Source organism: Theropithecus gelada, chromosome 1, assembly GCF_003255815.1.
Source record: "Theropithecus gelada isolate Dixy chromosome 1, Tgel_1.0, whole genome shotgun sequence".
Taxonomy (NCBI): domain Eukaryota; kingdom Metazoa; phylum Chordata; class Mammalia; order Primates; family Cercopithecidae; genus Theropithecus; species Theropithecus gelada.
Genome location: NC_037668.1, coordinates 78056200 through 78071428, shown reverse-complemented (window position 1 = coordinate 78071428; position 15229 = coordinate 78056200). Strand labels below are relative to the sequence as shown.

The window sequence follows — 15229 nt, the reverse complement described above, 5'->3', positions numbered from 1 at the left end:
CTCCCTATGTCCCCAACTCCAATATCAAATAGAAACCTCTGCAGCCCCATGACTGCCTCGTCCCACTGCTTTAGAGTTGGTCATTTGCATGTCTGTGTCCCCCATGAGGCAGGAGCTTCTGGAGGCAGAGCCAGCAGCAAACACTTGTCTAATCCTACTCCTCATATTTAGGTCAAAACCCAAACAGGTGTCCCAACACTCCGAACGGTTTAGGGGATATGATACCAAACCCTCACATTCCATTTTGGATCACTTTTTACTGAAAGTTCTCAATGTAACTTGAACATCAATTCAAAACTTTAGTAAACATATTTCTCTTTTGAAGGTACTCATTTTCTTTGTTCCTAATGAATGTGACAGAGCTGGACCAAATGCAACTTCACGGAAGCGGTTCTTAGTAAACGTATAAAATTACAATGTAAATTCAGAAGCTGTTCTTTTGGAGCCCAAGAGAAGGTCAGGCCTGGGACAGGCATCAGGTGTGGGGTCAAGGAGTACCAGGAATAATTTTTCAGAATCCACAGCCATTTCCAGAGTCTAAAATGATCCCTATTGGAGATCACTTTAAAAAACAAAGCCAGTCGGGCACAGTGGCTCACGCCTGTAATCCCAGCACTTTGGGAGGCCAAGGCGGGCAGATCACCTGAGGTCGGGAGTTCACGACCAGCCTGACCAACATGGAGAAAATCTGTCTCTACTAAAAATACAAAATTAGCCGGGAGTGGTACTGCCTGCCTGTAATCCCAGCTACTCGGGAGGCTGAGGCAGGAGAATTGCTGGAACCTGGGAAGCAGAGGTTGCGGTGAGCTGAGATTGCACCATTGCACTCCATCCTGGGCAACAAGAGCGAAACTCTGTCTAAAACACACACACACACGCACGCACGCACGCACGCATGCACGCACCAAAAACAAAGCTAAACAAATAGCATCCCAAACCCCTAAATGAGGCAAGTCATCTCTACTGGGCTCAGGGTTGAAACACTAAACAATGACCCAATTTCCCAAGTGGGGTTCCAGGCTGCTCTGGCAGGCTAGTGAATGTAAACCCATGGTCCATACTCCATAGCTCTCTGACATACATGAATGGAAGAATCTCTAGGGGACTGCCATTTCTGGTTCACCCAAATCCGAGGACCTAGCACAGAGCCTGGAAAGCAGGGACTCAAGAAGAAATGAAGTCAGGTCTGTCCCTAGGTTGATGGCAGAAGCCCTGAGCCATGTCTGTTTACTAAAGAACCTGGAGGAGACAAACAATTCATTTGTTTGCTTTTTTTCTCCTTCCCATGCCACAGAGTATAACCCATGTGTGCACAGAGCCAAATACACACCCACTCATCCTCACAGAATGCACGTGTTGCTGAGCAAGCAGGCAGTATGACATTCCAACACTTACGACCTACTGCCAGAGAGTTATTTTTAAAACATTTTTTCTTACTCCAAGTCTCGCTTATCAATTGTGTGATCCTGGGTATGTCTCTAAATCTCCTTGGGCCTCAGTTTCCTCACCTGTATAAAGGAGGTAATAATAGTACCTCCTGACAGGGCTATTTTAAGAATTAGAGTTGATGTGTATAAAGCACCAAGCTCCAGGGATATTTCAGAGATGAAATGATATCAAGCATGTAAAAGGGTTATAATAGTATTGGATACAGAGTGAATACTCACTATAAGTTAGCATTACTATTAATCTTTACTATTATTATTTCAAGCTCATGCTAACACATTAAGCAGCTCCTCTTCTGACAGAATCCTTCAGAGGCCGTTTTGAAGCTAACTTGAACTCCACTGCTGGCCTGTTGTATGGCTTTGGACAAGTCACTTCACGTCTCTGAGCCTGATCTCCAAGATGTGTGGTGGGAACTTTCTCCCACTAAAGAAGTTATAACCCAAAGAACAATTCCCCTGGAGTCACCATCCACACTACGCATTGGGAGCTTAATTACACATCATGCTCTTTCTCTGCTTTGGTGCTGTGCTGATGCCTAGACTGCATGCTCCTGGAGGACAGAGGTCTAGATTGCTCTCTAAATGCTGTCAGTATTCACACACAGTCACGTAACACTGCCCCTAATAAAAGGGAAATGGATATTTGTTGACTGGGAACCATCATTTTTGGGTACCTCCTAGTACAGGTTGAGTATCCCTTATCAGAAATGGGACCACAGATTTTAGATTTTGGAATATTTGCATTATACTGATTCAACATCCTTGATCCAAAAACTTGAAATTTGAAATGCACCAATGAGCATTTCCTTTGAGTGTCACGTAGGTGCTCAAAAAGTTTCAAATTTTGGAGCATTTTGGGTTTCAGATTTTCTGATTTGGGATGCTCAGCCTGTAGTGGACTTGTAATGAGCCATTCACTACCAATTGGCAAAACAATGTTTTCATATTTAAATGTGAGCTCATTTTTTTTTTTTTTTTTTTTTGGTGAGGGTGGGTTGGGGGGTGGTTTGCAAACTGCCTGTCAGAAGGTCAACTATTAATTTCTGTTTGGCCCACCTATATAACTCTTAACATTCTTTGAGTTATTTTCTAGCTTTTAAAAATTGGGAGATTGACATGAAAAAAATCTAGATTTTCATGTGTATTGAACAACCGGTAGATCTGGCAACAATCTGGGTTTAAACAGTTAGCAGCAGCAGCAGAATAGCTGTCCTCTTTACTGCTCACTACAGTCTCCACCACTCCCTTAGTGCTTTCCAGAACCTTCCCTGAATCCACCTGTTAATCATTAACCTTCACGGCTTTGGAATTAACTATTGATTTGCCTGAACCTATTTTGTGCATTACATTTAAAGTAGAGTGTTTTGCACTCCAGAAATTTGAAAAGGAGGGAGAAATTCTACCAAAGTTCACAAACATGTACTAGATGGTCCTGAGATCTCTGTAATGTACACTTCCAAACAAGATACTTGATTTTTTTTGCAGACAGGCAAGTTAACTATTCCTTCATGGGAGTCAGAGCAAAGAGATAAATCTCATGTCACTTATCAAAGCAAACAGAAGCAGAGGTAAACAGTGGCCTGAAAGACAAAAGAGCAATTTAAAAAAATTAATAAATGATGAGACTATTAAACAGCACACAAAAGGGGTTTGCTTTTTCTTCCCTGTAATATGATTTTTACCTAAAACATTGTGTCCCTTTAGAAAATGGAAGAAAAGTTAATAAAGGAACCTATCACTCAAACTTAATTTTTAGTACAGCAAATAAACTGCTTTAATGAAAGGGCTGAAATCCCCAGGTTTGCACATTAAATTTTCATTCGTAGTGGAGAATGGAAATTATTGATTCAGCCATGGCATCGCGCATTTTGAATCCTACAGTGCCTCAGAAGCCCACATTACCGCTGGGTGCAAATGTGTTGGCAGCGTTTTGATGCAGGTTGAGCACAGGGTGGGTGAGGGGGTGGGGAAAGGAATATAGATAATGGAAGGAGGCAGACTCACTCTTTACAGAAAGAAAATAATCAATGTTCCTTGTCTCTAAGATCCACTTAGATAAAGTCTCTGATGGCATGATGGGCTAGGGGGTATATCTGAGACCAGAAAAGCCAGGTCTACTCAGTCTTTGGGGAAACCACAATGGCCTTGTGGAATACTTAAAAAAAAAAAAAAAAAAAAAAAAAAGCAAAATGGAAGGTAGATTATTTGATCCTAAACCCCTGGAGAAGAGTTGGGGTTTCAAGAAAACTGTAAAGAAATGTACCTTTTTCAGTTCAAGGTTAGTGTGTCTGTCAAGGGAAGAGTAAATGTCTGACATTCTAATGCTGAACTGGATAGCACAGAAAATCAATCAAAACTACAAATACAGCTCTCAGTCTAGTGTGGCCTCATCAAAGAGTCAGGTGACATGAGCATCCGGTCTTGTCTTAAAGCATGAAAATAGGTATGTTTTTACTTTGAAAGAAATTAATCCTCCTGCGTCTCAGAGGACTACCCCACAATTAAACAACTCTTTGTTATTTCCTCATTAGAGAACTCATAGGAAATGATTCTAAGCCTAGACTGAGGCAGCCTGAATTAGGTCCATTTTGGGATCTTTGTGTACCAGGCTGTATGAGATCAGGGAAAGCAATCATCTTTAGAAATAAGCTAAACTCAATTGCAAAAGTAAAGCTGCTTTAAAAAGAAAGAAAGATAATCACATATTCTAAAAAGAGAAAGGTTTTGCTTTGTTTTTGTTTTGATTACCTTCCAGCTAAGATTATCTTATACCAGTAGTCTCCTCTATCAGGCTCGATGTTGGAAAAGTAGCTTTGTTGGACTAAAAAGTTCTGGTTTTGTGTTTTCAGATGCTGAGAGCTGGTGCCATCTATAGATTTCCATTCTGGGAGAGGTTTCTCTTTTGTCCTACTTTGCGTCAGACCTGCTGTCGTGAGGATAAGAGCGCCCAGGAGACACTTCCCTGCAGTTTAATAGGCTATGAAAGATGGGGACTCATTAATTGGCTGGCAGCTGCCCCTAAGCAGGATGCTGCCTGGAGGTGGGGGAAGAAAGGGAAGGAAGGCCGAAGAGGAGGCAGGCTCCATCCACTAGACCACCACTGGCTGCCCAAGGGAATCTCCAAGGCAAACAGCACTACCTCCTGAAGGATCCCACAAGTGAAGTCTGAACTGAGAGTATGACTATCCAGTGACAGAAACTTAAACCTCCTTCTGGAGGAGCAGGTTCTGGGTTATCGTTTTTCTTTTTTGACTTAAAACAACCCTTCCTGAGATATTATCTACCCATCTAATTATTTTCGGATTGCTGAAATGTTACTTCTTCTGTCATTCCCATACTATGCTCTCATCGATTTTATTATAGTACCCATCCCTCCCTATTACACTGGTATGTTTATTTATAACTGATACTCCCTTTTCGAGTCTCGATAGGAGGGTCCTAGCCACCCTTTGGTAAAGCCAAGCTGCATCCTGGCACACAAAGCTTCCTGACTTGGCCCTGCCACCTCCCATCCTCATCTTTTCACCTTCCCATCCAAACTTAGGCCACACTATTTATATGCTGTCCCTGCTCACAATGTCTTACATTTTCACAGCTTTGCATGCACTGTTTCCTCTGCCTGGAACAGGTTCCTTGCCTCAGCCTTTTCCCTTGGCTCTGCTCTGGCCATCTTTGCAGACTCAGGCTCACAGGCCCTCTTTGTGGGGTCTTGAATCCCAAATATCCCATCTGCTCTCTTAATTGGAGGTCTCACAGCTTGTGATCCCTTCCCTCTACTCAACCCTCACCTCACTCTTCTGTAACACCCTGTGTCTCCCATTTAGTATAGTGGATGGTAAATGTTCTTTGAATAAATCAAGAACACTGCTTCCAGCCCCCACATAGCCTGGATTTATCAGATCAACAGAATGAAATTTAACCAGTGCCTCCTGAATCAGGAACCGGCACATCACCTCTTACCTTTATGGTTTTGGTCTGGAGTCTGAGTCCATTTAAAGTGTTGATGGCTTTCTCTGCATCCTTTGGATCAATATAGTTAACAAATCCATACCCTAAACTCTGTCCTGTGGAAATATTAAAAAGAGAGAGAGAAAGGGAGAGAGAGACAGAGAGAAAGAGAGAGAGAGAGCATGCTCAGTATCTTTATAGAGGCAACACTTCCCACTGCAGTGAGTCAAAACTCTCCTTTGATATACAGTTCCTCTTACACCAGGGTTTACCCCCAGATTGAGAGGTGTCTAATTCCTCCAACTCTTACTCTTGTTGGCTATTAAACTTTAGGAGTTGTGCAAGCTAAAACTGGGTAAGTGCCCCTGCACAGCCACACAAGAGATACACAAGTATCCACATAATCAGGGAGAGGCAGGACATGGTAGAGGAAAGAGAACAGGTGTGGTTTGTCAGAAGAGAAACTGGAGCCTTAGAGCTTTCCCTGTCAGCTGTGCGACTTTGTAAGGAAGTCATTTAATCTCTCTCCCCCTCCCACCTCCAATCTCTGTTCTGGAGATAACAGCACTTACCTCAGGTAGGTTTGAGAGAGTGAGAGATTGTGTACAAAATGCCTACCAAGTACATTACCTAGATTGCAGTAGGTGCTCAACAAAAGACAGCTATGCTCTGCTCAGGCCCGTAAAATTGAGGCAAGTGCTGGACACAGTAGCTGTGTCTATTGCCTCGGTCATGCCAGCCACACCCACACTCAGAGGGATGTAGCAATATTTGAGTAGCAAAGACTGGAGACGTGTATAGTGAAGGACGCAGGCATGGCTGGAATTACAGCAGTTGCTACAAATCGTTCTTTACCCTCATCATCCCCTGAGTCAAAGAACAATAAAGAAAAAGGAGAGGGGGTTTCTACTGAAAAGAGCTGAGGAGCTCCTAACACAAAGCTAAGAGTGCAAATACACTCTGAAAAGAGGATTTAGCTACTTTAGGTGGAGATGGCATCAACTTGTCTGCAAAGAGAGGTAGCAAGTGATAGGGCTCCCCCCAAGTGAAATAAAAATAATGTGCTTGCAATCGTGCCACTGATTATAAATAGTCCATCAGCTCTGCCATGTGTCATCAGCCAGAAATATCATTAGGAAACTTTACATTTTCTGACATACCCTTTAAGAAACACAGAGCTTGGGGTGGCTGCAAAACCAGCTTGAACTTCCCAGGCAATGTTATTGATTTGTGGGCGGCAGCAGAGCCAAAGGGGAGGAAAATGACAGGACATCACATGTCAGCAAAGACTGATTACATAAAGCTCTCTTTGGAGTACTGGGGCCAGGGCTGGGAGATAATACAGCAAAAGCCTGCCATGTCCTGGTGACAGGAGCCCATTTCAGCGGCCAAAAAATCTTTCCAACAGCTTCTGTTTTGCTGGTAAATGTCTGTGTTTGTGTTGGTTGTAGGAGGAAACCTGGGAAAACAAGTTGGGTTCTGGATGAGAAAATGGGCGACTTATTATAGGATGGAGCAAAGAGAATCACAAGAAAGCTCAATGGCATTTGACCCCAAATGGAAAACCCAAAATGACAACACCTTCCATTAGGATATTCCTTTGTTTTGGAAGAACAGGGTGAGAAGAAGACAGGCAGGGGCAAACTTTACCAGACATGCCCTTCACCAGCCAGGATTAGTAACTGAAGAGGAAGGAGAGAATGCTGGGTGCACTCCAGCTGCTGGGACCCCTCTCTTTCCATCTCACTGTGTAAGTATGGTGTGTGAGTGGTGTGTATGTGTGTGTGTGTGTGGAGGGGGCAGGGTGAGGTGAATTACAAGATCCTGCCATATGTTCCAAGAAATTTCATCTTGCAAATACAAAAATACAGAGACCAATTTCATTGGTTTAAAAATATCATTTATCTGAAATTTGTCTCCATCTCATTAAACCCAGCTAAATAATTCACCTAATTAAATATATTTTCATCATGCAAATTTCTCAGTCATATTTACCTTGCATATATGAGAAGCTTTAAAAATTGCTGTACTAAAGTATTCTTATAATCACTTTTTAAAAACAGTCATTCACCAAGTTGAGCTGCTTTTAAAGGGTATTTTTAAAACAATTATGTCAACACAAACCTTATGTATAAGTTCTAGAAAACTGGTCAGATGGTCTATCTATCCAGCCCAATTTAATTTGTGTAAAATTGAAATAAACTACGAAAAATATAAACAAAACACTCACCACTTAACAGGAAACATTAGACCTAACTCACATTGGAGTAGTACTTGATTTATTATACTCATGGAATATATGTGGAGGAATCATGCTTACTAGTGGTACATGCTCCTGACACACTGCCCATCTTTCTAAAATTACTCATATATTGATGAAAATCTAAAATAAATATAATGAGCATAATTTTTACATTCTATATTTTATTTTGTTTTAGACCTTTGCTTCTGGAGGAAGGAAAACACATTCAAGTCCTAGGAAGACTCTGAAGGTCAAATGAGGGAAAGGAGCCCTCTTGCCCAGCAAGATGTATCATGTCAAGCCACTTGCTTGTATCAGTCCCAAATCCACCATCACCTTAGTTCCTGACTGCAATTAGCACAACTGTGTTATCACCTGCTCTAGCTTTAGAGAGAGACTGCATTTAACATCAAGAATGAGGGTGCTTTTGGGAAAATAAAAAAATAAAAATAAAACACAGATGAACATCATTTCAGAAAGGAAGAGGAAAAAAAGATGATGATTCTCCTTGATATAAAATAATGAACTGCAAGCTCTAAAACAGAACATTGCATTGAACAAGAGGAGGACAGAGGCAGAAAAACTTGCCTATGAATTGAAAGATATGAGATAGTCTGGCACCACAAAGAAACTACCTGTGGTTAGCCTAGTTCACGAACAGGTTTTCTTAACATGCTTCTCACCATCATAGGAGTCCAACTAAGTCTAATAAAAAATACTCTATGGATCTAAGCATTCTCTTTTAACATGCCCTATAGAGGACTAAATCTCTAAGTAGAAAACATAAAAACCCAAGATTTACTTCTTTTAGAAACTATTTCAGTAGTAAAGGAGAGTAAAATGAGGAAAAATTTTATGTTTTAATTTTGGTGGCCGTATATTGGTGATGGGTTTTAGATTTGCAGTTCTGTATGTAAGTGTACCTACAAAAAAATAGATGAAACACATTCACAAAAAATAACAACACTTTTTCTATGGGGACCAAGAGAAATGCTATGTTGGGAGGGCCTGAGGGATCCAGTCTGGAACCTAGAGCTAGTACGTATCTGCATTCCAGAAATCATATCTTTTTATTATTCTGTTTTTTTTTTTTTTTTTCCCAAATGGCTACATCTTCTCCTTTTATCGGCAGCAGCAAGATTTGAGAACATAGGGATGGCAACAGTATTTTCAGAACAGAAAATTAAAACAAACTGTATTTTTGTTCCCAATTTGTGAGTTTATTTTGATGGAAGGTGAACAAATAAAAAGGAAATCATTAAAGTTATGTTTATTGAATCCTCTTTATTAAAAAATAAGATATTATGAAATTAAGACTGTCTCCAAAATTTAGGAACTATAGTGAGCATTTGGCCCCTTGGTGCCCAGGTGACCTACAATCCTTATTGTGACCAGTCCCTAATAATCTTGTCCAGCCGGCATGGGTGAATGGTCCCCAGTTATCGTGCATGGGCAGGAAATGCATTCTTGGCAGTTTGAGATGGAAACTTACAATTCAGAATGTACTTTCCAAGAGAAAACTGCTACACATAACGGCTACACTTTAAAGCACTTCAGAGTATTTTGAATTAAACAGGTTTTTGTTTTTAACAAGCTGTTCTTAAATCTGAACTTCAATATTTCTGTTTTTATAAAGCATAGGTACATAGGCACACACACAAATACATAATGTCTCCTCTTACTATGACATGGCAACATCTTTATTCTGTTATAATAATTTGTATATCTAACTTTTCCCCCTTAGAAACCAAACACATCTTCCCAAAATAACTAGCTCATAAAAGTTTGTACCCTTGCACATAGTAAGTAATCAACAAATGCTTGATAAATGAAAGAAGGGATGTATGCATTTGTACTAGTCCTCCACTACTGAAAGCATATGACCAGAATGTTTGGTAAGTTTGGGGGAAGAGGGGGAAAAGAGTGGGTACCCAGGGAATTAATTTTGCATTTGTGAGAAAGAGAACACAACAACAAACTGACTCTGGGGATTGGAAAACAAAACACAAACAAGGAATATCCTGGGTAAGTTCTCCTCCGGTACAGATCAGATGAACAACAAAAATCACCCTTATCCACCTTTCCACAGAGATTCTGAGTTTACAAAATGCTTTCCCATCCTTCTATGCGTTTGATTCTCCCAACAATCCTGTGTGAGAGATAATCATCATTTTATAGATGTGGATATTGAAGCTCAGAGAAAATGGTGACTTGCCTAAGATTACAGAGCTAGATCATAGTCTGGATCAGGGGTCAGAAAACATGTTTATGTGTAGGGCAAGACAGTAAATAGTTTAGGCTTGGTAGGTCTTATGGTCCCTGACAACTCTGCCATTGTGTAGCAGCCATAGACAGTATGTAAACAAATGAGTGTGGCTGTGTTCCAATAAAACTTTATCTAGAAAAAAAGGCAGTAGGCCCAATGTGGCCCATGAGCTGTACTTTGCTGATCTTCTGGTCTAGATCATTTGACTTCAAATCCTGTACTCTCTGCCACAGCTAGTTACTCCATTTGAACTAAAATGTTATTATAACAATGATTCTGAGACCTGAAATGTATCAGAGTCTTTTTGAATCTGCTATGAAAAAGTAAATTATCTCCAGTAGTTTGTGTTAAGCATTTTTGTTATATTTAATCTCTAGAAAGTGTTGAGAGCATAGCTGGTTATAACCCCTTATTTTCCCAGCCATTCTGGATAGACATACTTTTTCCTTGCCTTTAGGGTCCTGGGGATTATTCTGATCCTGACGTCCTCATGGTTGATGACTGCAGTAGAGAAGCTGGCCAGAAAGAACCTCAGCATTTCTGCACTGCCAATCTGCACACCTTGCTCTTTTGCTCTTTAAAAAACTATCATTCTCCAGAAACTGAACAGTTACTCCCCTCATCTGCAAAGCCCCTGAGGAGGCAGCCAGATGGGTAGCTGCTGTTGAAAACTTCTGAGTTGAGTAAGGAATTTTTATGGAAGTTGGAACTCCTAGCTCAGGCTGAAATCCTGTTCTCAAAGCACATGATAAAATCCCCAGTCACCTCAAGATCACCTGCATGGCGATAATCCACGTACTAGGTTAATTGCAGCCAACTCCATATCCTGGGACTCCCACTCACTGCCCATTCTGAGAGGTCTTTCCAGCTTTCAGAAGCCTTAAATCTACCCAAACACACCCAAGAAAGGGTCAGATGAATGGCTGTTACTGCATGTATCAATGTGTGTGTGGTTCAAAACTGCTTGCTGTATAACCTTGGTTAAGTCATTTAAGCTTTATCAGCATGCTCTCTTATCTGGAAAAATAGAGATAATCCCTTAATTCTCACAATCAAAGGATCACTGTGAAGATTATATTAACATGGGGACTAATAGCAGCTACAATTTATTCAGTGCTTACTTTGTGCCAGGCACTGTACTAACTGGCTTATTAATGTTACCTCATTTAATTCTGTGTGAAATGGGTATCATCAGGCCCACTGTGCAGATAAGGAAAGTGAGGTTTGAGAAATGTTAAATAATCTGTCCAAAGTCAACCAGCAAGTAGCTCCAAGGCTAGGATTTGAATGAACTCCAGTCTGTTGGATATCTCAGTTCATGCTTTCTCTCCACAGGGGCTGGCCCGAGTGTAAGTGTCCAGCAGAGTGTCTGGCATCAGGCAGTTACTCAAGGGGATGCATTCACCTGCACTGGGGGTCTCTTCTCCTTTTTAACACACTGACTGGGGGTCCGTTGGGGTTCTGGAGTACCCATGACTGTTCTCTCCCATCCCACCTCTGAGAGGCTTACAATGAGTCTTGGCTTATTTCCTGCAAGCCCAGTGTTACTCGAGCCAACTAGTCAGAGGATTTATTTTCTTTTGGTCATTCACACAATTTCCTCAAACTAAGTATGTGGGGGTTTTTGTTTGCTTGTTTGTTTTGTCTCATTCTTTCGCCCAAGCTGGAGTACGGTGGCATGATCATAGCTTGCTGCAGCCTCAAACTCCTGGGCTCAAGCCATCCTCCCACCTCAGCATCCAGGGTAGCTGAGATTACAGGCGCATGCCACCACACCTGGCTAAATTTATTTATTTATTAAGAAATCACGTCTTGTTTTGTTGCTCAGCTTGGTCTCCAACTTTTGGGCTCAAGCATTCCTCCTGCCTCGGCCTCTCAAAGTGTTGGGATTACAGGCCACCATGCCCAGCTTACGTATGGTTTAAAACCTTGCTACTCAAGGTGTGGTTCCTGTATCAGCATCACTGGCATCACCCAGGGGCTTGTGAAAAATGCAGATCTTCCGGTCCCATCCCAGACCTACTGAATCAAAATCTGTACTTCCACAAAATCCTCAGGTAAGTCAAATGCACATGAAGGATTAAGAAGCATTGGTTTAAAGTATGACGAGAAACACTGGAAAGAAAGGGACTTGGAGTTGGTCAGACGTGTGTCTGAATCCCAGTTCTTCAATTTACTGCTGTGTGACTCTGGCTAAGTTAAATTAAACTCCCTGTGCCTTGGTTTCTGGGGATACTACACACCCAACTCATGGTAACAGAGAAGGGAAGCTCTGATGGGAAAGCTCTCAGAATTTCTTGGTATATGCTATTTCTTTTTGTCTCCAAAATTTGCTTTCTTACTTTGCGTCTTTCTGCTTCAATAATCTCATTTATAAGATGGGGCTAATATTACTTTTTTCAAGGGGTTAATAAGAAGATTAAAAGTGGTAATTCATGTAAAGTCACTGCCATATAACAGATGCTCAATGGATGTTTGGTTCCTTTTCCTTCTTCTCTCATTCCCCATGAGATACTGTCTGAGACTGCTGTCTATGTGAATGTTATTCCTCAATGAAACCGCAACCTTCTTGAAGGTAGAGACTGCTTCTGATGCCTTTCTTTTACATTGGGGCATATAATATTCAACACACACACAAATCCCACATATAACTGGCACCTACCACATGCTAGACACTATGGGTAGACCCCAAAATGACCAAAAAATTGTCCCCGCATTCAGGGAGCTTATAATGTAGAAGGAAAACACAGGTATAAAAACTAATTATAGCCCAGCAAAAATAATACATACAATAGGTAGTTTTCTTTTAAAGCTATATATAAGAACAGAGAGAAAGTTGAAATTGAGTCTGACTGAGCAGACTAGGGAAGGCTTCATGGAGGTGGAGACATTTGAGCTGGGCTTTGAAGATAAAGCAGAGTTTTGATAGAGTTTCCCTATCACATTGATGACATTCCAACTTGAGGGCTGAATCCAAGTACTACATTTATCCCACAGATAATTAGTGAGCATGTGTTACGTGCCAGGCATATCACTAGGAATATAGAAGAGAACAAAACCTACTTGTTTTCTGCCATCACTGAATTTACATTCTTATTGGGGTTGAGGGAGATGGACAATAACTACATAAATAAAATATAATGTTTGTCAGATGATAGTGAGTTGTAGGGAGAAAATAAAGCAGAGAAGAAGGAAAGGCAGTGTAGGGGGTGGAGTTGTGATTTTTAAATAGGTATGATGATTTTTAAATAGGTATGATAGTTAATACTGAGTGTCAACTTGATTAGATTGAAGGATACAAACTATTGATCCTGGGTGTGTCTGTGAAGGTGTTGCCAAAAGAGATTAACATTTGAGTCAGTGGGCTGGGGAAGGTAGATCCACCCTTAACCTGGTGGGCACCATCTAAACAGCTGCCAGTGATATAAAGCAGGCAGAAAAATGAGAAAAGGAGAGACAGGCCTAGCCTCCCAGAGATCCAGCATCTTTCTCCCACGCTGGATGCTTCCTGCCCTTGAACATTGGACTCTAGGTTCTTCATTTCTGGGACTCGGACTGGCTCTCCTTGCTCCTCAGCTTTCAGACAACCTATTGTGGGACCCTGTGATCATGTAAGTTAATACTTAATAAACTCCCCTTTATATATATACACATATATATGTGTGTGTGTGTATATATATATGTATCTCCTATCAGTTCTATCCCTCTAGAGAACCCTGACTAATACAGATTTTGGTACCAGGAGTGTTTCTAGAGGAACAGAATATTAAGGATGAAGTTCTTTAATTAGTTTTGGGGTTTTTGGAGTTGGCTGCTTAATATGATTAGACCCCAAAGTGCTAAGGACTCTACTTCTAATAGTACGGAGAACACTGATAGTCTTTGGCGTGAACTGTTTAGAGCGTTATGCAAAATAAACACATTGGATACTCCTGATTCACCGCTTGTGAGTGGCAAGGAGTTTAGTGACTCTATACATAAGACCTTTGACTGTATGTGGCAAACCAAGGGGCATAATGAAGCGGGTTGGTTGCTCCTAAGTTCAGTGGACAAAGTGATGAAAGAAAATGATGAACTCAGGGATTCTGTCTCCCAGCTTCAGAAGTAGATACTGAGCTTCAAATCTGCTAAGACTGCCTTGAGTGAGAGTCTTATGTCTTGTAGAGAAAGAGCTGAAATTGTGGAAAAACAGACACGAGCTCTTCTCATGTGAGTGGCTGACCTGCAACTAAACATGCATGCACAGCCTCACCAGGTGTCTACTGTTAAAGTGAGGGCATTGATTGGAAAAGAATGGGACCCTGAAACTTGGAATGGGGATGTGTGGGAGGATCCTAAAGAAGCTGGGGACACTCCTGCCACCCTGATGAAGCAGGAGACACTCTTGCCACCCTGCCTTCTCTTCCCCAGCTTGCGCCAATGGCCTCATGGGGAGTTCCCTATGATCAGTTGACAGGGGAAGAGAAAACAAGGGCCTGGTTTACAGATGGTTCTGCATGATAGGCAGGCACCACCTGAAAGTGGACAGCTGTTGCACTACAGCCCCTTTCTAGGACATCCCTGAAGGACAGCAGTGAAGGGAAATCTTTCCAGTGGGCAGAACTTTGAGCAGTGCACCTGGGTGTGCACTTTGCATGGAAGGAGAAATGGCCACATGTGCAATTATATATGATTCATGGGCTGTAGCCAATGGTTTGGCTGGACGGCCAGGTACTTGGAAGAGGCATGATCGGAAAATTGGTGACAAAGAAATCTGGATGGATTTCTCTGAGTGGTCAAAAACTGTGAAGATATTTGCATCCCATGTGAGTTCTCACCAATGGGTAACTTCAGCAGAGGAGGATTTTAACAACCAAGTGGATAGAATGGCCCGATATGTGGACACCACTCAGCCTCTTTCCCCAGCCACCCTGGTCGTTGCCCAATGGGCCCATGAACAAAGTGGCCATGGTGGCAGGGATGGAGGTTATGCATAGGCTCAGCAACATGGACTTCCACTCACCAAGGGTGACCTGGCTACAGCCACTGCTGAGTGCCTAATTGGCCAGCAGCAGAGACCAACATCGAGCCCTTGATATGACACCATTCCTCGGGGTGATTAGCCAGCCACCTGGTGGCAGGTTGATTATATTAGACCTCTTCCATCATGGAAAGGGCAGAGGTTTGTCCTTACTGGAATAGACACTTACTTCCGATATGGGTTTGCCCATCTTGCACACAATGCTTCTGCTGAGACTATCATCCGTGGACTCACGGAATGCCTTATCCACCATCATGGTATTCCACACAGCATTGCCTCTGACCAAAGCACTCACTTTATTGCTA

General features: G+C 41.8%; 1 protein-coding gene across 12 annotated transcripts in view; it reads right to left on the bottom strand.

Annotated features, from left to right (window-relative positions):
* Positions 1–15229, bottom strand: part of ELAVL4 (ELAV like RNA binding protein 4) — a 156297-nt gene that overhangs the window by 22005 nt on the left and 119063 nt on the right. For 9 of the 12 annotated variants that reach the window (XM_025388929.1, XM_025388906.1, XM_025388951.1 and 6 more), the window contains exon 3: positions 5409–5512. In XM_025388929.1, coding sequence (XP_025244714.1) covers positions 5409–5512 — 104 coding nt within the window. Of the gene's footprint in view, positions 1–1256; positions 3029–5408; positions 5513–15229 lie in introns of those variants that run through there. The other 3 variants (XM_025388971.1, XM_025388975.1, XM_025388966.1) reach the window with 1 other exon arrangement.